Raw genomic sequence first — 23,339 nt, forward strand, 5'->3', positions numbered from 1 at the left:
GTGCACCAGCCAGTCACTCTCCACCTGCGGGACTTAGGACAAGCCCTCCCAGGACCCCGCTTCCTCTTAGAGGGGCTTAGACCCCCGAGAGCCTCCCAGCTCTCAGGAGCCCTGTCTCGGGCTGGCCCTCGAGGCACTTCCCTTCTCCTGGGGAATCTGGACTACAGTCCCTGCTCTCTCCTCCTGAGTGCAGCCCAGGGAGAATCAGCTCCTGAGGGGGCTCGGGGAGGCCTGGAAGGAAGAAGACCGTTTAGAGCCTCAGCAAGGCTCATGTCTGCCTCTGGAACTAGAGGCCACGTCTGGGGGTCCCACAGACCCAGAGCAGACAGGGACCTGAGGGAGCCTGTCCAATAGGAGGATGTTCAGAGACTTAGGACAGGAAGCGAGGCCTTGTGGCCACCTCCCCTCATTTGCAGATAAAGCAGTCACATGACTAGCTCATCCAAGAGAGAAGGGCAATCAGGCTCCAGGCCCTCCGAGTTCAGTCCTCCCAACGTTCTCCTCCCCAGAGTCCAGCGTCCGGCCTTCTTCACCCTTCCACAGACTATGGAATGACCATGGAATGGCCACTGCATTTGCAGCCCAGACCATGTGACTGCGGCCTCAGTGTCCCCTTCTCTAAAATGGAGGCCTCGGGTTTGGTGCCCTTCTGCCACCCTGTGCTTTTCTCCTTTTTCTCGAGCTTAGTTATGGCCGAGACGTTACACTTCAGCAGAGCCAGGTATGGGATGGGAAAATTAAGCCCAGATGGCTGTGCAGAAAGGAAGAGAAAACATAGAATAGAGTTGTCTCTTCACCCACATGGGCAGAGGGGGGAGGGTGCCGGATGTGGGCTCTTCATGCCCAGCCCTGCCAGCTGTGTGCTGCCAGCCAACACGCGTCGCTCTGTGAACCTCAGTTTCCTGACCTGTAAAATCGGGATCTAAATCCTTGCCCTCCCTGTCTCATGGGAAATTGGCTAGCAAAGAAAAATTTCAAAAAGAACAGAAGTGGAAACTATTATTATCTAATTAAACATGATGTCCCAAAAGGCCGAACTGGTGCAACTAGGTAATTGTCAGCTACACAGACCCACAGAGGGGAGGGTCACAAATTAAAGAAAAACTTTTATTTTGAATTTGGGTGAATTTTACTTTCATCTAATAAACAACCTGTGAAGTTACATTTGTATGTTTAAAAAGAAAATATCTTTACTTTAGATGAAAGGAGCTCAAAAGTTCAAAAGAAATTAAATTCTTTTTTAGTCGGCGCCTTTTAGCCGTGCTGTGTCTTAGCAACCATTTGAGGAGTGTTTAGTGCCCCCAACTCAGTGCCCGACCTGAGGCAAAGCAGGATTCAAGAGGAAACAGATGAATGGCTTCTCACCACCGGGTCCATCTCCAGCAGATTTTTCAATGTCATTTGTAGATGTGTGTCTTGCTTTCTCCCATGATTCAGTCCATCTCAAATGCTCCCCAAATTTGGGGTACCCAGGTGGCTAGTTGGCCCCCTGCATCCCAAGAGATCACAGACCTCTAGAAATAAATATCTGCAAAATATTTTCTATTTTTTAAAATCACTAACCTGCTAAGATGCCTCTTTGTGAAATCTGTCTTTCAAGAGGGAAGCTGATTTTCTCAGTGACTGAGAGGTATTACCGGTATGAATCTTGCAGAAATTGGGGTGGGTAGCTGGATCTACAGTGGGTCAGTACCTACAGAATGCAGCTCTTCCTTCCTCCTGTGGGACCACATAGAGACAGGAACTTGATTTTTTAAAATAAACTTTTCTTGGCATTTGTTTTTATATCACTTACCTTTCCCCAGTGGTTTCCCTCTCCACTCCCCCCACTTTCTACCCCAGTCCCTCTCCTACAACAACAACAACAAAAAAAAAAAAGGACCAAAAAGTTCATTGAAATCAATCAATCAACTCATCAGAAAAAATCTGGCATTGTATACATTATTTTACATCTCTTATCCTCTTCCTCTACAAAAAAAAGCAAAAAATCTAACAGACTACATACATAATGGGATCTGAAATAGTGTCTGGAGGCAAGGGGTATAGAAGATATAGAAATTCTGTTCTCTATTTGAGAAATATAGCCTTCGTTAGAGAAACTCGATATAAAATTTTTTTCCAGTTTCCTGCTTTCGGTCTAATCTTGGCTGCATTGTTTTTGTTTGTGCAAAAACATTTTAATTGTATGAAATCAAAATTATCCATTTTCTATCCAATAATGCTCTTTATCTCTTGTTTGGTTATAAATTCTTCCCTTATTCAGAAATCTGACTGATAAATGATCCCATCCTTCCCTTGTTTGCTCATATTACATTTTAGGTATAAATCATGTACCCACTTTGACCTTATAAATGTCTATAGTATAAGATGCAGGTCTCTACCTAGTTTCTGCTAAACTGCTTTCCAGTTTTCTCAGCAATCTGTCAAAGAGTGATTTCTTGTCCCCCAGTCTTGGATCTTGGGGTTTGTCCAATGCTAGATTACCATAGTCATTTACTGCAGTGTGTTGTGTACCTCTTTGATTCCACTGAGGGTGGCGTGTAATCTTAACCCTAAGAGCAGACACTTCATGTGGCGAGCTGAGGTGTATGGCGCCTTACATTATCTCCCTTGTGCCCCCTTTGCCAGCTTGTGAGACGGCACTACAGGAACTGGACTCACAGATTTCAAGCAGGAGGGAACCTTGGAGATCATAGGTCTAACCTCTCATTTTATAGATCAGGAAACTGAGTGATTTGTCCACAATCATAATCAGTCAGGAAGCATTAATCGCTTCCTCTGGGCCGGGCCCTTGCCGGGTGCTAGAAATAGAATCCTTGCTCCTCAGAAGGAGCTTATATTCTACTGGGGAAGACCACAAATCTGTATAGAGATATATTTGGCACAGATATATTAGTTAAATAGAGGACAGCACCAGGACTTGGAGGGATCGGGAAAGACACAGAGGCAGTGTTCCAGGCAGAATTTGAAACCAGATCTGCTGACCTCATCTTCCATCCTATGTTTCTGTACTGTTAGATTTGCTGTTTTCAACCTGTCATCCCTAGGATGCCATATGATATTTCTTCTCATCAAAATCATCCCATCCTATAAAGTCATTTCTCTCTCAGCTGTAACCATTAAGTCTTTAAACTGAATTTCGAGTGATTTTTGCTTTTGAAAAAAAAAAAAATCTGTCATCATTTACTGCGTCGTAAATCTTTTAATTGATCGGAGTCAACCCTATTCCCTTTAGGTTCGTTCTGGAGCCCCTCCTGCCAAAGAAGATGCATTCGAGGTCCCAGGATAAATTGGATAAGGATGACCTTGATAAGGAGAAGAAGGACAAGAAGAAGGAAAAAAGAAATAGCAAACATCAAGAGATATTTGATAAAGAATTTAAACCCACCGATCTTTCTCTGCAGCCTTCGGAGGCAGTGATCCTCTCGGAAACGGTAATTTAAAAGGGGAAATGTTGTCTCTTTGTGTTTCACTGGTTGGTGTTTGGCATCTGCTTCAAACCCATTAGGGATTGAAAGAGGCACTCGGGTAAATGAAGGTCAGCGTCTCACATGGGGCCTTTGGTCTGGGTTCCTAACCTGGCCCTGGCAGGATGGGGTGGGTCAGAGTCCCTGGAGCGTAGCCAAGTGCTTGATAAAAGCACTGTGAGTCCGCAGATAAAGCAGTAGCGAGGGAGCCAGAGGGTCGGCCCTCGAGGGTACTCGTTCTGAGTCCAGTGTCAGTTCCCAGTCACAGATCTTGACTTTGTTCTGCTTGCTGGCTTCATCATCGAGCCGGACAAAGGCCTGTTTATCAGAGCTGTGGGTAGCCCCATGCCGAGAAGGTGAGCTGACACCTCGTGTAACAGAGTCAGGAACCAGAAAGAGCTTGACAGGTTAGAACAACACTCTTCTAAGGCAAAATGGGATAAGACTGGCTGTCAGATGTGAAGTTTGGTGCTGGAGTTACAGCAAAATTGACTTCACAAGGACAGCTTGTGAGCATAGCTGCTAGCAGATCATGAAAGGCATCTGGGGGTGCTGGTGGACCCCGTGTTCGCTAGGAGCCTGTAGTGTGATGTGGAAGCCGAGGGGCAGCTGTGATCTGTCGTTTCTGGGCTGTGGGAGGGTCTGCACTGCACAGACCCCATCAGGAGCAGAGGGATGGCTCAGAAGCCAGAAAAGAGCCAGAGGAAACAGCCTGGGCTACAACAAAGAACGACAGCCTTCCCCGTGACACATAAGGGGTGCTGTGAGTGCCCAAGTTGCCCGATAATCAGTGATTATCTGTGTTGGGTGTCTCCTTGCTGAGAGCTCGAATGCCAAGGAAATCGAGGGGATGGAGCCAGAGTGCAGAAGACAATGCAGCTCCCAACAAAGGGGCTGGAGGGGCTTATAGCTCCCTGCCTTTGTGCATGGGAAGTTTGGCCCTCGTGAAGAGGTTTCTTTTGTTGAATCCCAAAATAATCCCTCCCCAGAGCAGAGTGGGTTTCCTCGGGGATGAGCTTCCTGTCCTCAGAGATATTCGAGCAGAGCCCAGACAATCACCTGGCTGGCACGCCATAGCCCAAAGGCGTATTCAGGTGGGCTGAACGAGGCGGTCACTAGGTATGGAACCAGTCTTATCCAGGAACTGCCTTCTCTCCCCTGAACTTAAAGCAGTGAGTGAGATGTGGGAGAATCCATTAGATTATAAGATCTTTGAGGGCAAGGGCCATCTCTGCCTCTTTTGGTCTCCCCAGCACTGAGCACTGGTACATAGTAGGTGCTCCATAAATATTTATTAATCGATTACTGATTGATGGAGTAGCACCAGCTCCTGCTGGAGCCTGCTGGCCTCTTTGAGGGCAAGGGCCTTTTAGCTGCCCTTCTGCCTGATCTGTTGCCTTTGTCTGCCGGCTTGGGGCAGTGGAAGGAAGGCTGAATGTAGAGTCCCCATGCTGCCTTCAGAGAAGTTACTTCACTCTCGAAGCCATTTCCTTCTCTACCAAATGGAAAGCGGCCAAAAGCTGGGGACTTGAGGTACCAAGGTCAGACCATCTCTGCCCCTCAGGAGCCCCTGAATCAGCTCCCCGTGTGACCATGGGACCCCAGGCCTCAGTTTCCCCTTTATGAAATCCAGATCTGCGGTCCTGGCTGAGCACCAGCTTCCTGTGGCTCCGTGTCCTTTATTCTGACTTTAACCAGCCCCACGCAAAGTGAGCAGAATGGACAGGAAGGAGCGGACCAAGAGTCAGCCTGTGACTTCCAAAGCTGTCCTGCGGGTCGGCTCTCCTTTCTCTGCCGTTTGCTGCCTCGGGCACCCCTACTCCCCACCCAGTCCTTGCAGCCATTACTGCCCACCCTGCCCGGGCAAACAGAATGCAAGAAGGAACCCTTGGAGCCGCAGGCCGGGCCGAGCCAGCCACATTGCTTGTGCTTTGTTCTCTCAGTTTGAGGGGAAAAACTCTGATAACTTTTCTGATTTTCAGCAAAATGAAAACTCCCAGCCAGCCTGTACTTTCCCCCTCCTGTGACTGAGCAGAAGAACTGGTTCTAAATCTCCTGTCTCCCCGAGAGCCCAGCGCGGTGTTCTGTACACAGCAGGCGCTCCACCAGTGTGAAATTAAGTGGAGACTGCAGCTCCCCAGAAACACACAGCAACGTGCATGGCTGCGGAGGAGGCCAGGGTTTCTGGGATGGGCTTGTTCCCAAGCAAGGTCTATTTTCTAGCCAGAAGCCAGAATCCCGGAGCCGGGTCAGGCTCCCGAGGGCGAAGGATGAGCTCAGAGGGCAGACTGGGAAGAGCGTGTAGACATCTCCACCTGCACGCCCCCAGAAAATGGTCCCCAACCAGTACCTGATAAAGCAGGGTCGTGCCGGCCCCGAACTGGAGGTTATGTTGTCTCCCTCGTCGGGCTGTTTTCAGGAATCTTTGTAATTGCTTCAATTCCTTTGTATTTTTTAATTGCTAGAGCTCCCCCAGGCCTCTCAGTGGGAGCCCAAGATTTAAGAAAAGCAGAAATAAAGCAGCTGGTTTCATAAACTCAGGAAAGACTGGGGTGGGGAAGGGGTCAAGGAGATCCAGAGATGGAGGGAAAGCAAATAAGGGGAAGACGCTGTCCTGGTCCTGAAGAGGACTGAGGGCGTGGCTGGGTGGCTGAGGAGTTAGCGCGCACAAGGGCAGGGTGGCCGAGAAGTCCCTTGGGGACAGACTGCTGGTCCCACTCCCGACCCTTAGAAAACGGCCCTTCTGGGTGGGGTGCCTGGTCCATTCACAGGGCAGTGCCCCGAGTCAAGCTCCAGCTCTCGTGCTTCCCACCCGGGTGATTTAGGCAAGTGCCGGCTCTCCTGGCCATGGCGCCTTCTCCAAGATGGCCAGGCTGGACCAGCCGGCCCCGAGGGGCCGGAAATCCCCGGTCCTGTGGCCCTGCACCCTGTGCCAGTCGCCTAAGGGATGGAGGCCCGGCCTCCCCTGGCACACCAAGGCAAAGACCAGGACTCTGAGTCTCTTTGCTCTTGTTTTCCTGCAGATCAGCCCACTGAGGCCTCAGAGACCAAAGAGCCAAGTTATCCTTGTGGGAAATGAGCGGCGCTTCTCCGTGTCCCCATCGCCCCCGTCCTGCCAGCAGACGCCGCCTCCCATCACCCCCAGGTCCAAGCTGACTTTCAGCCTGCAGTCGAGTAAGTGGGGCTCTTGTGGGGGGCCGGGGTCTGGGGGCCCGGACCGGCGCTGAACTTTTCCCGGCCTGTTTTGGGAGCGCTTTCTTCGGCAGGAAGACAGGAGGCAGCCGCGTGCTGGCTCACGGGGCCTTCCCTTTTTCTGGGACCCGTCCTTCCCCCCCCTTAGTGCTGCAGGATGACGTGCAAAACCTCGAGGGGCTCAGGCTCCCACATGGAGATCTCCTTGATGCCTGAGAAAAGCTTTTTTTTTTAAAGAAATCACAAGATTTGTTTTTTTACAGCCCATTTCCGGTCCCCGGAGCGTCTGTCCGAGAACCTTCTGTGGCCTTCTAACCCGGGCGCCGGTGAGGGCCCCAGCCCCGCCGTCCCCTCTCTCTGTTAGAAAACATCCCACGCTCCTTGTGGAACTGGGCAGATCCCGCCGGTTCCCGGGGCTCGCGGGTCTGAAGCGCCGGGAGCCGGACTCGGCGACCTCCTCTGGCCCGCAGCCTCTGACGCCGGTTTTGGTTCCACTGACCGCGCGGTGTCGCCACAGTTCCCAGAGGGGGCCACGGTCCGCTTCTCTGTGGCCGCCCCCGCTTCCTGCCCCTCCCAGGCCGCCGCTGCCCCCGAGGGCAAGAGCCGCCGGCCTCTCGGGCCAGAGCCGGAGACCGGCCGGGCCTGGGGAGCCCCCCCCCCCTCCCCGCTCCCGCTCCGGGACTCGGCACCTTTTGCCTCAGGCCTTAAGGGGGACCTGCCCGGAGTCACAGCGGCAGGACTTGAACCCCAGGCTGGGCGTCTCTGCCCTGGCCCTCAGGGGAGCTTCACACGATTTTTTCCTTTAAGTGTTTCATTCTTCCCATCACACGCAGCTCAGCTGGGTCCGAAAACAAGCCCTGGGATCTCGGGGACAGGAGGCTGCTGAAATCGGGCCCGGTCCTCCAGCCCGGCCGGGGCGCCAGCCTGTCCGGGGGCCCCTGGGCGGGGCAGGATGGGGCCTCAGCCCCAGGTTCCCAGCCCGGCCGCGGGGGGGCGCTGCAGCTCCCGGGCCCCGGGCGGGGAGGATGGCCCAGCGCCTCTCGGTCCTCCCAGCACGGCCGCGGGGGGGCGCTGCAGCTCTGTCCGGGGCCGCCTGGGCAGGGCAGGATGGTGGCCTAGCGTCCTCTCTCAGGTCCTCTGGCGGCACTTCTCCGCCCGGCGGGGCCTCCTGGGACTCCCGGCAGCCCCAGAACTGCCGGCGGAAGGGCGGCTGCGTTCTCGGACCGGGGCCGGCGTCCATCACACTCCCTCCCATCCCCCTCCGGGAGCTCCGGCCAGAGGGCCGTGTGGATCCTGTATTTCCCCCAGTCACCCCCAGGGCTCACAGACTAGACCTGGGGCTCCCCGGCCTCCATCAGATCGGACTTAATGGCTCCTCCTTTTGCAGGCTTGGAGCTGAACGGGATGCCCGGTGTAGAAATGGCGGACGTTCCCCCGCCTCTACCTTTGAAAGGCAGCACGGGGGATTATGGGAACCTCCTGGAGAATCCAGAGCTGATGAGCCCGACCACCCCTCCCCCCCCCCCCCCACCACCGGGTAAGTCATGCGCGTCTCCCGAAAGTTCTCCCATTCTGAAAAACCCCTCCCCCCATGGAGAAAGCTCCCCCCACCCCCACCCCAGAGCGGTGACAGCATTTGGGGATCTGGCTGTGGGAAGGAGATTCAGAAGCCGCCTTCTCAGGGCTCCCCGGGGCGCTGGCGCTACCCCGGCCCCCTCCTGCCTAATCGGCCCCGCTCAAAGGGACAAAATGGTGTCACGGGGAAGTGGCCCACGGCCTGCTCCCTGGGGCGAGCGTCTCCCCGAATTCTCAGTCACGGCCACGCCTCTGGTCAGGCGGTTTCGTCTCGCGTCCCGAGGGAGCCGGGGGGGGAAGGAGCTCCCCACCGGGGAACACTGGGCGCCCCTGGTGGCGGGGTCCGGCTCACGCCCCCCCTCCGTTGGTGGCAAGCCCCCCCCCCAGGCCAGGTAGCGCAGCCGCAGATCTGCCAGGCCACCTGGGGCGGGCCCGGAGGGAGAGCGTCCGGGAATCAGAGGGGGGGCGGGGGGAGGGGTGAGAATGTGGTGTCTGCGTGAGTATGCCTGAGCGGGAGGCCGCGGTGGGTGGGGGGGTGCTAAGCAGGGACGGGGCCCTCCGGGTCGGTGCTTTTTTGGGGCCCGCCCTCCCCCCCTCCCGTTTGCGCGGCAAACGGGCGGGGGGCGGGGGCGGCCCCCTCCGGTGCGAGCTCCGGGCTGCTGGGCAGCGGGTCCGCGCTCCCCTTGCCCGGCCCGGGGCAGGCCCTTCCGGGCGCCCAGGCCCGCGGCACGGGGCGGCATGGGGCTGATGGGGGAAGGCGCCCGGGGGGGGCAGCCCCGACTGCGACCTGTTGATTAAGTCGTTCTTTCCGCGAAACCCTCCTGCCCACCGGGCCGTCTGCCGCATTTCCGGCTGTTCTGTCTCAGTGAAACAACTCCGCAGTGACCGGGTGCTGGGCCAGGCTCGGGGCGGGGAAGGCTTTGCGTGGGGGGGGTTTTTTCGGAATTTGACCCGTTGTGCGATTTCACCTTTTTAAAGGGGTTTTTTCCTTCCCGGGTTAGGCCCCCCAGCGCCAGGCCCGATTTCCCAATTGCTCAGTGACCACGCTTATGGGCCCCGCCCCGCGGCGCCTTTGCTTGTCTCTGGAGCCACAGGGACAAAAAGGCCCAGCTCCTGCCCTCGGGGCGCGCCCCTGCCCTGGGACTGGCCGCGTCTCCGGAGGGGAGGAGGGGGGCGGGGCCCCGGGGGACCCGGCCGGGCGGGGGGGCTTCCTCCAAATCTGCCCCGCCCTCCTCCTTCCCGGGCACCTTCCCTCCAGACGGGCCCCCGCGGCCCAGCGTCTCCCATGGTCCTGTTGCTCCACGGCCTCCCCTAGTGGCGCAGCATCTTCTGGGGGGAAGGGTTGCTCCCCATTGTCCCCCGTGGGTGGAATGCGCCGGTTGGGGAAGGTTCAGGAAGGCTGGAGCCTGGCGGTCTCAGATGGGCAGAGCAGGATCCGCCCCCCTCCCCTCCCCTCCCCAGCGGGGGGCGCCCTGCCCCCTTTGGGGGTCCCGGGGACCGCTCCTGGCTGGGGACTTTAACTCCTCTTCCTTTCGCCCCTCCGAGTCCCGCCTCCGAGTCCGGGAGAATGTGCCCAGTCTCTGTGGGTGGAGGCCCTTCGGATGCATTGAGAGACACGTATAGAGATGTGTGTGTATGTACACACCCACACACATATACACACACACACACATATACACACACAATCTATATCTCTCTATATACATATACACACACAGATACACGAGCACATATATACTTTATATATACATACACATACTTATATATACATATACACATAAGCACATATATATACCTGCACGTATGTACACATAAGAACATATATACATACACATATGTTTTTATATATATACATGCACACCCAGATACACGAGCACACATATATTTTATATATACATACACATACTTATATATACATATACACATATGTTATACATACACATACTTATATATACATATACACATAAGCACATATATATACCTGCATGTATGTACACATAAGAACATATATACATACACTACACATATGTTTTTATATATATACATGCACACACAGATACACGAGCACACATATATTTTATTTATACATACACATACTTATATATACATATACACATATGTTATACATACACATACTTATATATACATATACACATAAGCACATATATATACCTGCATGTATGTACACATAAGAACATATATACATACACTACACATATGTTTTTATATATATACATGCACACACAGATACACGAGCACACATATATTTTATTTATACATACACATACTTATATATACATATACACATATGTTATACATACACATACTTATATATACATATACACATAAGCACATATATATACCTGCATGTATGTACACATAAGAACATATATACATACACTACACATATGTTTTTATATATATACATGCACACACAGATACACGAGCACATATATATTTTATACTTACATACACATACTTATATATATACATATACACATAAGCACATATATATACCTGCACGTATGTACACATAAGAACATATATACATACACATGTGTTTTTATATATATACATGCACACACAGATGCACGAGCACATATATATTTTATATATACATACACATATATACATATACACATAAGCACATATATACCTGCACGTATGTACACATAAGAACATATATACATACACATATGTTTTTATATATATATATGCACACACACAGATACACGAGCACACATATATTTATACATACACACATTTTTATATATACACACATATTTATATGCACTCGTGTGTGTATCTATACATATATCTAAAACATAGGATCACTTTTTTAAAAATTCTAGCTGAAACAGCTCTTTTGGTCCCTCACGACAGTCACGTTTTTATAACATTTGATAACTCTGCTAATGCCAGAGATTCTGGGATACGCTTACTTGCACTATCACCTTGATGAAGAGATACTGCACTATTTCACTAAGCTGCCCTTCCTTCTGTTCTGTGGCTGTAAATTTTGAGAGCGGCATGTGACACCGACAGAAGGAAAACAAGTTTGTCTTTATCATTTTGTTTTCTCACTTTATCCCTAACCCTCGCTCAAGACATTTTCATCATTTGTTCAAACACAAAGCCTTCCAGTGATTGCATTAAGTCTCGTTATTAATCATTTTGGTTTGGACGTTGGTACTGACGGCTGCCCCGGAAGATGGAATCATCATTTTCCTAAGTGAATGGAAAGGGCAGTCGTGACCGCAGACCTGCGGGACGGCGAGAGCTGAGGACCCAGGCCTGAGAATGACGGCCAGAAAGGTTTTTGTGACCGATTTCTCAGCACCGAGGATACCCTACTGTATCACTCCTGTAGCCAGCCCCCAGTTGGTTCTCGGGGTGAATAACGTGCTAAATTTAGACCGCCCGATAATGGAATTGTAAATCCAATTATATTAATGACCCAGCTCTCTTTGTTGTTTCATTCTTGCCTAATTTGCTTGTAGAATGTGAGCGCTTCCAGGTAATGGACTTGTTGTTGAGGCCTAATTTATGAAGTCAGAACCAATGGCAGCCCCAGCTTCCTGGTTCCACTGACAGGCCCTCAGAGCTGTTGGGCGTTAATTGATCATTGGATCGTGGTGGGTGGGAACCAGTGGGAACCATCTCCCTGTCAGAGTCAGGCAGACTTTGGCATCTAACAAATTCCCATGTGTGGCCCCAGCTCCCATCTTCTCCCTGGGCAGCCTCTCTCAGTTCCAGGGTCCAAGCAGACACTTCCTTAATAGTCCTGGCATCCAGAGCTTGAGAAAACCGGGGGATTCTGTTCAGATCGAAGCATGGCTTTTTGGGAGAATTTGCTATTTCTCACAGATAGAACATAGTAAGTTAGTATAAGCGGCGAGCTTTGACTTGTGTAAGCCCCATTCCAGGTGTCATCAGCCCAGATTCTGGGGGGAACCGCAAAAGCCCCTCTGAACGTGGAGCAAAGTCTGGATGCTGACCTTAAAGTGGAGAAATGCCCGCTCAGAGGCTGAGAGACAAATGGGCTCTCAGGAGCTCAGCCTCCTCACTCATAAAGGGAAGGGAGTTGGGCCCAAGGGTGCCCGAGGATCCTAGATTGGCCGGGCCCTCATATTGGAAAGAGGGCTTGGGGAAAGAGCCGGGAAGCAGAAGTGAGAAAGCGTAGCCCAGATGGGGCTCTTGTGGGGGGGCCAGAAAACCAGGCTGAATTTTGTCATTCTTGGCAAAATCAAGAAGTTGCAGATAGAAATCACCAAGAATCCATCATCCAAGCCAAGATTCCTTTTTGCTGTTGCTCCTTCCTTCTGTTGCCTGTCTCCGCACCTTTTTCCCAGGCTGCCTCCATGCCTGTCTGGAATGCCCTCCCTTCTCACCCCCATCTTACAGAATCTCCTTCGTCCTTCCAGGCTCAGCTCAAGTGGCACCTCCTACAGAAGGCTTTCAGGGTGCCCCTAGTTGCTAGTACTGCCCTCATTACTTTGAATATATTTGTAACTCTATGAAGTATATGTTATATATGTAATATATATTATGTATAATGTATAATATAGATTATGGATACTTGGGATCTATTTTATACTTATATATATCTGTCCTGTAGAACAGGGATCGTTGGGCCGATACTTGACACAGAATAGTTGCCCGATAAATGTGGAATGAATGAAGAACATCCAAATTCCAAGTTTAAGAGTAGGAGGAGAAAAGTCCCCCAGCCTGGAAGCCGCCAGCAGCGTCCTTGGGTTCTCCCAACAGCCAGGCTCCCATTCCCTCCACAGATTGTCCCAACTTCTTGGAAACACATTATTTCACTTAAAACAAAGCCCAGAGTCGCACTGAGAACCTTCTCTTACTTCTCCTAGACGACGAGGAAGTGCCGGGGCTACGTGAGCTTGTTGCAGGCTTCTCTTGGATCTGAAGTCATGATATATAACAAGAAACTTATTCTCTTGAATTATCCTGCAGAATTATGGCCATTCAGGTCCTGATGTGTCCCGTAGAGAGAGAGTCCAGCTTTGTCTCAGTGCCAAAAGGAGATGGCTGCCATAGGTTCTCCCTAATGCAAACTGTTGGAGGGAGGAAACAAAGCCACCCATTGCTATTGAGTATATGGTACAGTGTTACCCAACAGAAGTTCTAGGGGACCTGCTTAAAGATGAGAAGAACTGGCAAATACAGTGAGCTGAATAGAACAGAGTAGACTAATTGGATTCCCATCAATGTTTGCAATTCTTTTTCTTGTGTATTATTTAATCATACTTGCATGGTCTTTTTTACATCATTAATTTAAATTTCATTTTAAATTTAAAATTAACTTTACATCATTCATTTAAATCTAGTTTACCATCAGATAAACTCAGCTGGACAGAGGCCAGTGCTGACTCACATAACTCAAATTCAGACTATGTTCTTGTAGAAAACCTATGGTGTGTAAGGCACTGGAAGGGCAGAGAAAGACTCTTACCCTCAAGAAGCTTACCGTCTGTCCCCAGCCATCAGTCAGTCCTTCTAGCTCACGTAGCCCTCTCAGGCTGACCAGTGGGCCCAAGAATTCCAGGCTCGAGAGACCAGGGGGCTTATCTCCCATCCACCCATCCCCACATCCTCGTGGGGCCCTTAACACCATTTTGGCCCATAAAAACCATTCATCAACAGAGAATAATTAGGGGAAGGGATATAATAAGCCAAGGGTAGTTTCAGTCTAGACCCTAAATCTTCACACGACCCCAAAGAGAAGTTAAAAAAAGTTAAAAGTTTAAAAAAAAAAAAAGTTAAAAAGTGGGTAACCATTTGGTTCATTAGTTTGCATAGTTCAAGATTTCAGACTCCTTAGAGGCTCATTGTATCTGATATTTTTTGATTGTGTCCAATTCTCTGTAATACTGTTTGGGGTTTTCTTGGCAGAGATAATGGACTGATTTGCCCTTCTTTCTCCAGTTTACTAAATCTAAAATTCAGATCTCTGGCTCCAGGGCCTATGCTCTGTCCACAAGCGACCTAGCTGCCTCCTGGCACATAGAATTAAGTGCTAGTCAACTTTCTTGATTTTAAATTATCCGTATATGTGTAGACTCCCCAGGTTCGAGCGGGCTTTGATTTTAGCTTTCTCGCCTCAAATTCGGCATTATGTTGAGCCGGACTGAATTGCCTCTCTTCCTTTTCTCCATCTAGAACCTGCCTCCTCCATTGCCGAGTAAAACTCCGCCCCCACCTCCTCCAAAGACTACTCGCAAGCAAGCGTCCGTGGACTCTGGGATTGTTCAGTGAGCCGGCCTTCCTCCAAAGATCAAGCCCTCACGCTCCCCTCCCCAGTAGGTTTGGAGTCTGCCGTTTACCTCATTTGGGCCTGTCGTGTCTAACGTTTAGTACCGATGTTCTAACGAAAGAGAGCTCCCGGCTAACAGCGGAACAGGCTTTTTAAGTCAAAAACGAGCAAAAATGGCACTCGAGGGAAGCCGGCCCAGGCCGGGGCCTGGCCGAGTGGCCGAAGACATCCACGTGGCTGGGGAACCCTTCCCCACGTGCCCCCTTTCTTCATACCAAATGATTCTCCTAGCTGCCATCAGTCAGGAAGGACAGGCGCCCATCTGTGCAGAGCCTCGTAGCTCCCAAAGTGAAGCACCAGGACCCCAAGCGTCCTTAGAGACCATCTCCTCGGCTGAGGTTCATAGAGGGGAGGGGGCTTCTCTGAGGCTGGACCCGGGCTTAGGGCCCAAATCCCACTAGAATAAGTGCCAGTTTTTTTAAAAAACAAACATATACTTTTTTTTTTGCTCCAAGTGAGGTGGTTTCTTATCAACTGACTACATTTTAATGGCATGAACATATCAAGCTCCTCCCCTTTCACAGCAGGTTCCCCATCCAGTCTGATGTAATTTAAAATAGGATATTTTTCAGCTACTGAACAGATACTAATTTATACGGGGGGGAGGGGAACATCATTAGAACTTATTGGATCATTTTGGGAAAATCAATCCGGACAATAGGAAGATGAAGTTTTTCTTTTTTTCAAAGAAAAAGCAGAGTAACGTGCATAGGTGGTTTTGATTAGCAGAAATCTCTTTGTTCCGTGTCTTCGTTCTGTACAGAAATGTGTATATATGACGGGTCTTAGAATGTTTTTCATGTGTAAGGTGCCTTCTTCTATTGTCATAGGTATCCGCAAGTGATTCCCAATGTGTGTTCGTAATTTTTTAACTGCTAAAAATGTATAAATAACAGTTTTTTTAGAATTTGTAAGTTCTGAAAATTTTGAATGATGGTTAAAAAAAAATCTGGAGACTAACTTTTTATCCCTAATTTTTTTATTCCGCCAACTATATTTTTTTTACTCGCTACAATCATTATGCTTTTGACATAGATGTCATAAATGTGTCACTGACTCCCAAGAATAAAACATTATTTAAAAAAAGTCTTCGTATGTGACCTTGTTAATGTCCCCCAGGGCTAGCATCTGCTCCATTTAAATATAGTCCTTGCTGTTTCTCCGCCGCTTTTCCATAGGGTTCAGTTATGTACACCCACAGGCCTCCTCTGCAGGAACAGTGGAGCGCTTCTCTGTGACTTGAGTCCTGTTTTTCTAATATGAGACAGGAAGCAAAAATAGAAAATAATGATGAGTGTCCTGGAGCCACTCAGGCGTACTGGCTGATCTCCATCGTCTTCCGGGCTCCCTTCTTCCTGCGTGCTCCCTCAAACCTGAGCTTTTCCCATGCAGAGCTGACGAGGGCCTCGGAGCTGTGGTCTTCCAGGGTAGGAGGACATTCTCACTGTTTCTCCTCACGTGATGGAGCCCTGTGACCAAGGCTGGGGCCGGAAACCACCTTCAGTCTTCTTCTTTCTCATTCCCATAAATCAAGGTTCCTCCTCAGTTTGCCTGCTCCGTGATCAACTTCATACACGCCCTTAAATTGCCGCCCGCATGATATGTTTCTAGAAGAAGGTCTGTTGATTCCTTCTTGGTCTGAAAATGTCTCTCCTGTCCTGAAAAACAAATCCTTTCCCAGGACCTCTCTCTGTGTCCTCCCTCCTTGTCACTGCCAGACATCTTGGAAGACAATGCAGGACGGTCTAAATCCCCCCTTCCCCTTCTCACCCTTCCCTGCTCAGCCCCTGTAGTCTGGAAACAAGTCTCCGCCTTCCCCTGAAATGTAAGATGAACAAATGAAGGGTTTGCTTCCAAGTCTGGCTGTTGTTCTGTCCTTGTCCTTATCGACGTTCGACAACATTCAGCACTGTCTCCTCCGCCTCTGTACCATCCCCTTCCTTTTTAAACTGGACCCCGCTGCTGGAGGGAAGAGGAGTCCCTCTTCCCTGAGAGCCACCTGAAAAATCTTGCCTGGGAGGGAAAGCAGCTTCCTCATTTCCATTCAACAATAATATTACAGACGGCATTAAACAGCGCCACAAGGGCTACAAAACAGTTTGCCTATACGGTCTCACCTGAACGGCACAAAGGCCCGCTTCTAATGGTTAACTGTTTTCACCACAGTACAGATCTTATTGATCTTCCTTTTTACAGAAAAGGAAACTGAGTCACAGGTAGGGCAGTAGATAGAGCTTTGTGCCTGAAGTCAGGGGCACTGAATTCAAATTTGCCCTCAGATACTTCCTAGTGTGTGATCCTGGGCAAGCTGCTTAACAACTCAATCGTGGTTTCCTTATTTATAAAACGAGGCTAATCTGTACAATGGGGTGGTCGTGCCCTAGGGTTGTGGGGGCATCCAACCAGATCTTTGTCAATCTCTTTGCAAATTTTAAGGCACAATATAAAGGTTAGCTACACACACACACACACACACATGTATGTATGTATGTATACACATATATAATATTGCCATATAGATAATATTACCATATATATACATATATAATATTGCCAGATATATATATATATATAATATTGCTATATATATATTTCCATATTATACACAAACATATATAATATTCCCATATATACATATATAATATTGCCAGATATACACACTCACATATATATATATAATATTGCCAGACATACACACACACACACACACATATATATATATATATATATATATATATATATATATATATATATATAATATTGCCATATATAAAATATTGCCAGATAGATATATAATATCACCATATATATATACATATATAATATTACCAGGTATATATACACACATATATAATATTGCCATACATATAATATTACCATATATACATATATAACCTTGTCAGATATTATATATAATATATGTAATATAATATAATACATTATTGAATTGATATTATAGTATAAGACTTCTTGGAAGACAGTGTTGACAGCCTCCTGGGAAGCCCCTCAGCCATGGGAGCATTATCTGTCCTAAGGTCCAGCCCCTGTTCTTCCAACCTGGAGTTTTGTCTCTGGCCAAGCTCCTTCTGAAACACGAAGACCTCCCCCTCTTAGTCATCCAGGACCATCTTATATCACCCACTCGTTTGCCAGGAAAGGAAATTGAGGCTCAGAAAAGGGGCCATGGTGCCCCCACAAGTCAATAATGGCCCCAGAACGCTGTTCCACTCTCACTTCCCCAGCTCCATCACCAGAACCTGGGCCTCTGAATGGTTTTAGGAGCCAGCCTTTGGGGCATTTTCAGATCTCTTTGCTCAGCCTCTTTTCAGGTTGTTCCTCAGTGGGAAGATTTTATCTTTAATTTGTCCCAAGAGGTGCCATCTCGTGCCCTTCATGCTTTGATATCCAGACTTTACCATTCACATTCCAGCTTGATTTTGTTTGGGGTTTGGTTTGTGCGCATTTCTTTCTTTCTTTCTTTCTTTCTTTCTTTCTTTCTTTCTTTCTTTCTTTCTTTCTTTCTTTCTTTCTTTCTTTCTTTCTCTCTCTCTTCTCTCTCTCTCTCTCTCTCTCTCTCTCTCTCTCTCTCTCTCTCTCTCTCTCTCTCTCTCCTGAGGCAATTAGGGTTAACTGACTTGCCCAGGGTCACAGGGCTAGGAAATGCATTTCTAATTCAAATGCCTTTTTTAATGGATTGCACCAGATCAATTTATTTTTAACTTGCCTTGAGAATTTTACCACTTTTTTTTTTTTTTAAGTTAAATTCAGAGTTTTAGTGGCTAAGGAATGGGCAAGGCCAAGAAGGCCCTGCCAGACTGATCCTTGCCCCCTGACTACAGCAAGCCTTTAGTTCTACTCTTCCTTAAACGGGAGGGCTTCAGCAGTGTTAAATCCTGTGCCCAGGATGCTGGGGCAGGGGTGTACTAGAGCTAACTCCACAGAGCTCTAGGCTGATTATTAAATTTTCAAGGTGAGCATTTACACCAAACCCTACAAATCAGGACTTGATTTATTGTCTGTCGATTATCTGGACTCAAGAAAGTGATGCAGAAAAAGGCAATAATGCAGATTGAATTTAAAAGTGCACGTGACTACATCTCCCCCCCACCCCCCTGGAAAGCCGATTGTTAAACATTTATTAGCACACTTCTGGAGGGGAGGAGGGGAAGAAACCTTGTAAAGGTGCAGTTTAAACTTCATCATCTGTCTTTTTTCCAAATTAATTTCACCTCATTTCCCCTTATTCACTCCCTGCTATAGGACAACTGGCCCACTTGCAGCCCAGACCTGATGTCCCATCTCTTGCTCCATTACTTGCATTCTTGGTGGCCACTCACAGATCTCTTAGCTGCTATTTATCTCACTTTTCTCAGCCATAAAATGGGGCCAATAAGATATCTTACTTGCAGCGTTATTGGGAAGCACAGCTGAGACAATATTTTCCAGGCACATAGTAGGCTCCATACAGATGCTTCTTCCCTTTCCCCTTCCTTCTACCATGGCTACCTTGGGCCTTGGATGACCAGCACAAGCCCAGCTTCTCCTGCACTCCCCAGCCTGAGCTCTCCACGATTCCAGGTCATCTGCACACCATGAGGAGCCACTGGAGGAGAACCAACTTCCAAACTCTCCTCCCTGGCGCCCCTACTCCTTTCTCGCCAGTGATCTCTGCTTCTACTTAGATTCTTCATGTTCACAAATTATCTTCATCCTAAATTTGTAGTTAAACATCTGATCAGATTAATAAAAGCATAGTAAAAAAAACAAACAAACAAACAAAAAACAGTAGACATCAGCTCTCGTCACTTGTGGGCGCCCTTCAAACCCGCCTCCTCTCCCCCTCCTCCTCCACTGCCCCTTCTCATTTCAGGGGTAAAAGCTGGTGACTTCTTTCTCCCCCGCGCTGGGCTCCTTTTGTGCCATGGAGAAGATGGAGCAGAGGGAGGAGGGACGAACTCTCCCCTCTCCCACTGCAGACATCATGGCAGGAATGGGGGCCGCTGCACGCAGAGATTCTGCTCTGTCCACTAGAGGAGGCCCTTCCTCCCTCCCAGCTGGGTCCCCTAACTGGGAAAACAAAAGGGAAGAATACCCGCTGTGGTCCCAGGACCAGGAAAGGGGAGCTTGCACATAGACACAGATATATATAAATATATAGGTATATATAGAGATATAGATGCTACAGATACATCACCTCTCCCTATTGCTGCTGTATCCCTCTGTCCTCATCTTGGAATATTCACTCAATCCAGTCCCCAAAGGTAAGCACAGAGTTCCTGGCACAGGGAAAGCACATTCTCCAAATATACCCCGTGTCGCCACAAAATTGTTGTTATTATGATGACCTTTGATTAAATGGACATGGGCACTTGTTCCAATGGGGCAGAACATAATGTATCAATAACCAGTTTCCTATGGAAATCCTCTCTGTCTCTCTATTAATTCTCCATAGAAGATCTGCCTAAAGTCCTGGAGACTTTCCTCTTGGTTTTTTAATATTCTGCGGGAGCCAGAGCTATGCAGCCATTATCTCTTGCCCTTGATATGTGACCAGCTTATCCCTTTCCCTCTATAAGATAACTTTCATTGTCCTTCTCATCCAAAGACGTCAATAATGTGCAATCGTCTCCTGCTGACCACCGGGTGTCACTCCATTTCCCTGTGGGTCATCTACAATTCTGATTTATTGGAGAAGATGGTGTTTCTAGCATTCACTGACAAGGGGGATCGCGGGAAATCTGTTGGTCAGAGGTGTAGCCACGGGACTTGTTGGACATACCCAGAGTCGTGTCTCAAAAAATCAGGGCTAGATTGAGGTCTGGCTCCTACTTCTGCCCATTCCAACAGACTGTCCCTAAGACTTTCTGTGGGATTTCTCTTTCTTCAAGGACTGCCTCTCCTATGGATCCTTCTCTGATGTCCTACCACCCCCGAAAGTGATTATTCCTTTCTCAATTTCTCTAGATCACATTGGATCTTGCTTTTGCATCATTTTACCAGCAGAACACATCCTTCTGTGCATGCTCTTCTCCATTCAGTTCTCTAGAAACTAACCTCAGTTCCTCAAGGACACATACAGATATGTATTTTTTCCCCAAATTTGCCTTGGTGCTCAGCATCAGGGCTTGATACTTGGGAGGTTGTTGCATTGACTTGACTACAATTGTTTCCTTCCCTGCTCTTCCTCCTAGCCTTTAATTTATGTGAATACTTTTAATTAACATCTATTTTCAGAGATACAGTGCTCTAAATTTTTCTGTTTTCTTTGAACATTTTCACCTTTTCTACTTTTTTTTTTTGAGTTTAGGGGGATAGTTATAATTGGACTTCAGAGACTTTCTCCTATGCAAGATAAAATGCAAATTCTCCTACCTTGCTGTGTAAATCACTGCCCACTTTGGGAAATTTTCTAATTTGAGGTTAATTCTTCCCACCCTGGGCTTCTTCCTTTCCTGTCAAGCCGAATATCCTCTCTTTGATCCTGCTATTTCATTTTCATGTCCAATCAGTCACTAAAATTTCCTTGTTAAGTAGTTCTAAACTTTAGTGTTACATACTGATTGTTCCTGCTCCAAGGATGCCGAGGGATTTTCCCATAGTTCAGTTGTCTCAGTGGTTTTGCTACTAGACTCTCAGTTCCTCAGAATCCTATGCTACAGATGCAAGCACGTTTGATTTTACTTTGAGGACCAGAAAAAGAAAAAAATGAAAAAAAATCAGTATTCCTGGTTAGAGTAGAATCTGAATAGAAAGGAACTTCAGAGAACAGCTAGTGCTGGCTTTCCCCAAACAAGAATTATCTCCCCAATGTCTTTCACAAGTGGTCATCCAAATGAGCTACTTCTTGGGGCTACTGTGAGGGTCAAAAGAGATAACATTATAAAACACTTTGTAAGCCTTGAAGTGATCTGAAAAGGTAGAGACTGTTCTCAACCTCGTTTTGAAGATAAAGAAACAGGTTCAAACAAAGGAAGTGATAACCGCCTGGTCACCCAGTTCACCTGCTTTAGAATATCTTGTAAAGAGTTTTGGGCTAAATATAATGATGTGGATTTGAATTTCCTCTCTTCCTCCAGCTTAGGTGTGTGACCTTGAGACAGTCTTCATTGGGCCTCAGTCAGCAAGCCAAATCAATAAGCATTTATTAAGGGCCCTCTAAGTGCCCAACACTGTGCCAGATGCTGATGTTTGGTCTCCTTTGAGCCTCAGGCTCCTGCTCTTGAAAGTCCTATAAAACTTTCCCTCTCACAGAGTCCCAGATCTTGAAGGAACCTCAGAGTTTCTAGTACTGTAGAACCCAGACAAGAAGCTCAAGATGATATCCTCTGGTAGGAAGAATCTCCCAGCTCTTGAGAAAGACCAAAACCATTGGAGATAATTAATTAAACAAGAGAGTGAAGAATTCAGATTTAGGCCTTCCAGCTGGGAGCCCAGCAAAGCTTTCTCTGCCTCCCTTAACATAGCAGTCATAACAAAACTGCCACATGGGAGAGAATCTCGGTAGCCATCTACCTAGTCCAATCCCTACCTGAGAAAGCCATCCCTCTCTCTTCCATTCTTGGCAAATGGCTAAAGACCTCCAAAGAAAGGAGCCCACCCATCTAAGGGTAGCTCATTCTACTTTGTGAGAGCTCTTGTAGTGAGGAAATCATTTCCCCCACACATTCAGCCTAAATCTGCCTCTGCAGCTCTGATCCGTTCTCCCTCTGGGCAAACACAACCAGCCCAAACTCTTTTCTTCGCTTTCTTGCCCAAAAGCTTGTTAACCCATTTGCTATTCATTGGGACCAAAGGTTATGCATCTTCCCTTTAGAAAGGCCATGAGCCATAAGCGGGTTTAAGCTCCCTGACCCAGCACTGCCCACCTCCGGGCAAGCTCACAGCTCAGCTCCCCGAGGAGCAGAGCATTTGTCAGCGTGGGAAGACCTTCAGCAAGAGGCTTCGGAGCTGTCCCTGGTACCTGGAGGGCTCCTAAATGTCTCTTAGCATTTTTTTTCCTGCAGATAAAATTTTAAGACACATGGAAGCGTAAGATTTCCAGACTATAAATAGTCCCAGTCAGTGGAAATAAGGCTGCCTCAGGTCAGCCGGGCTCTGTGGAGGCCCTGGTGAGAGGAGAATCTAGCTCCAGCGAAGGCAGCCTCAGGGCTTGTTGACATTCTGCATGTACCTCTGCAGGCTTTGGGCTGAGGGATTTCCACTGGCTTGTGGACAGAGGCCGGGCTTTGGAGTCAGAGGACCTGGCTTCAATTGCCAGCACTTTCTTATAATAGCCTCTCTGGGTCTCAGCTTCCTCGTTTGCAGAATGCTGGAACTGCACTAGACTTGCCTCCAAGATCTCTTCCAGCCTTAACATTCTAGGCTCCTGGAAGCAGAGTCCTCCTGCTGTTTTCCAGCACTGCACTAAGCCCAGGAGGAGGAGGCAAGAGAACTGGACGATTCTAACCTCCAGAACTGAATAGAGTGACAATAATAATAATCATTTATCATACAGTGTGTCTAAGGTTTAAAAGGCTTTCCCCACAGCAAAGTTGTGAAGTTTGGGGAACATGTGTTCTATCCCCAAAGAGAGGGAATCAAGTGTGTGACTGGGCTGGTGGGTTGTCAGAATCCAAGTCTCTTCTGACTCCAGGTCCAGCTCCCATAGGTTGCAGTGAATTTCCCACTGACAACATTCAGAGGCTGAGTCTATCCGGTGCCCAAAGAGCACACAACAATTGAGTCCAAAGATCAATCGCTTTGGGGGGGGGGAATTAAGCCTCTGA

The 23,339-nt window shown here is 48.3% G+C and overlaps 1 protein-coding gene across 1 annotated transcript in view; it reads left to right on the forward strand.

Annotated features, from left to right (window-relative positions):
- DOCK1 (dedicator of cytokinesis 1) overlaps positions 1-15,660 on the forward strand; it is a 445,579-nt gene extending 429,919 nt beyond the window's left edge. Inside the window, 5 exon segments of the mRNA XM_031957020.1 lie at positions 3,236-3,434; positions 6,491-6,641; positions 8,047-8,173; positions 8,175-8,196; positions 14,421-15,660. Coding sequence (XP_031812880.1) covers positions 3,236-3,434; positions 6,491-6,641; positions 8,047-8,173; positions 8,175-8,196; positions 14,421-14,516 — 595 coding nt within the window. The 3' untranslated portion in view covers positions 14,517-15,660.
- Positions 15,661-23,339: the final 7,679 nt, after the last annotated feature.

The sequence above is a fragment of the Sarcophilus harrisii genome, chromosome 2, assembly GCF_902635505.1.
Source record: "Sarcophilus harrisii chromosome 2, mSarHar1.11, whole genome shotgun sequence".
Lineage (NCBI taxonomy): Eukaryota > Metazoa > Chordata > Mammalia > Dasyuromorphia > Dasyuridae > Sarcophilus > Sarcophilus harrisii.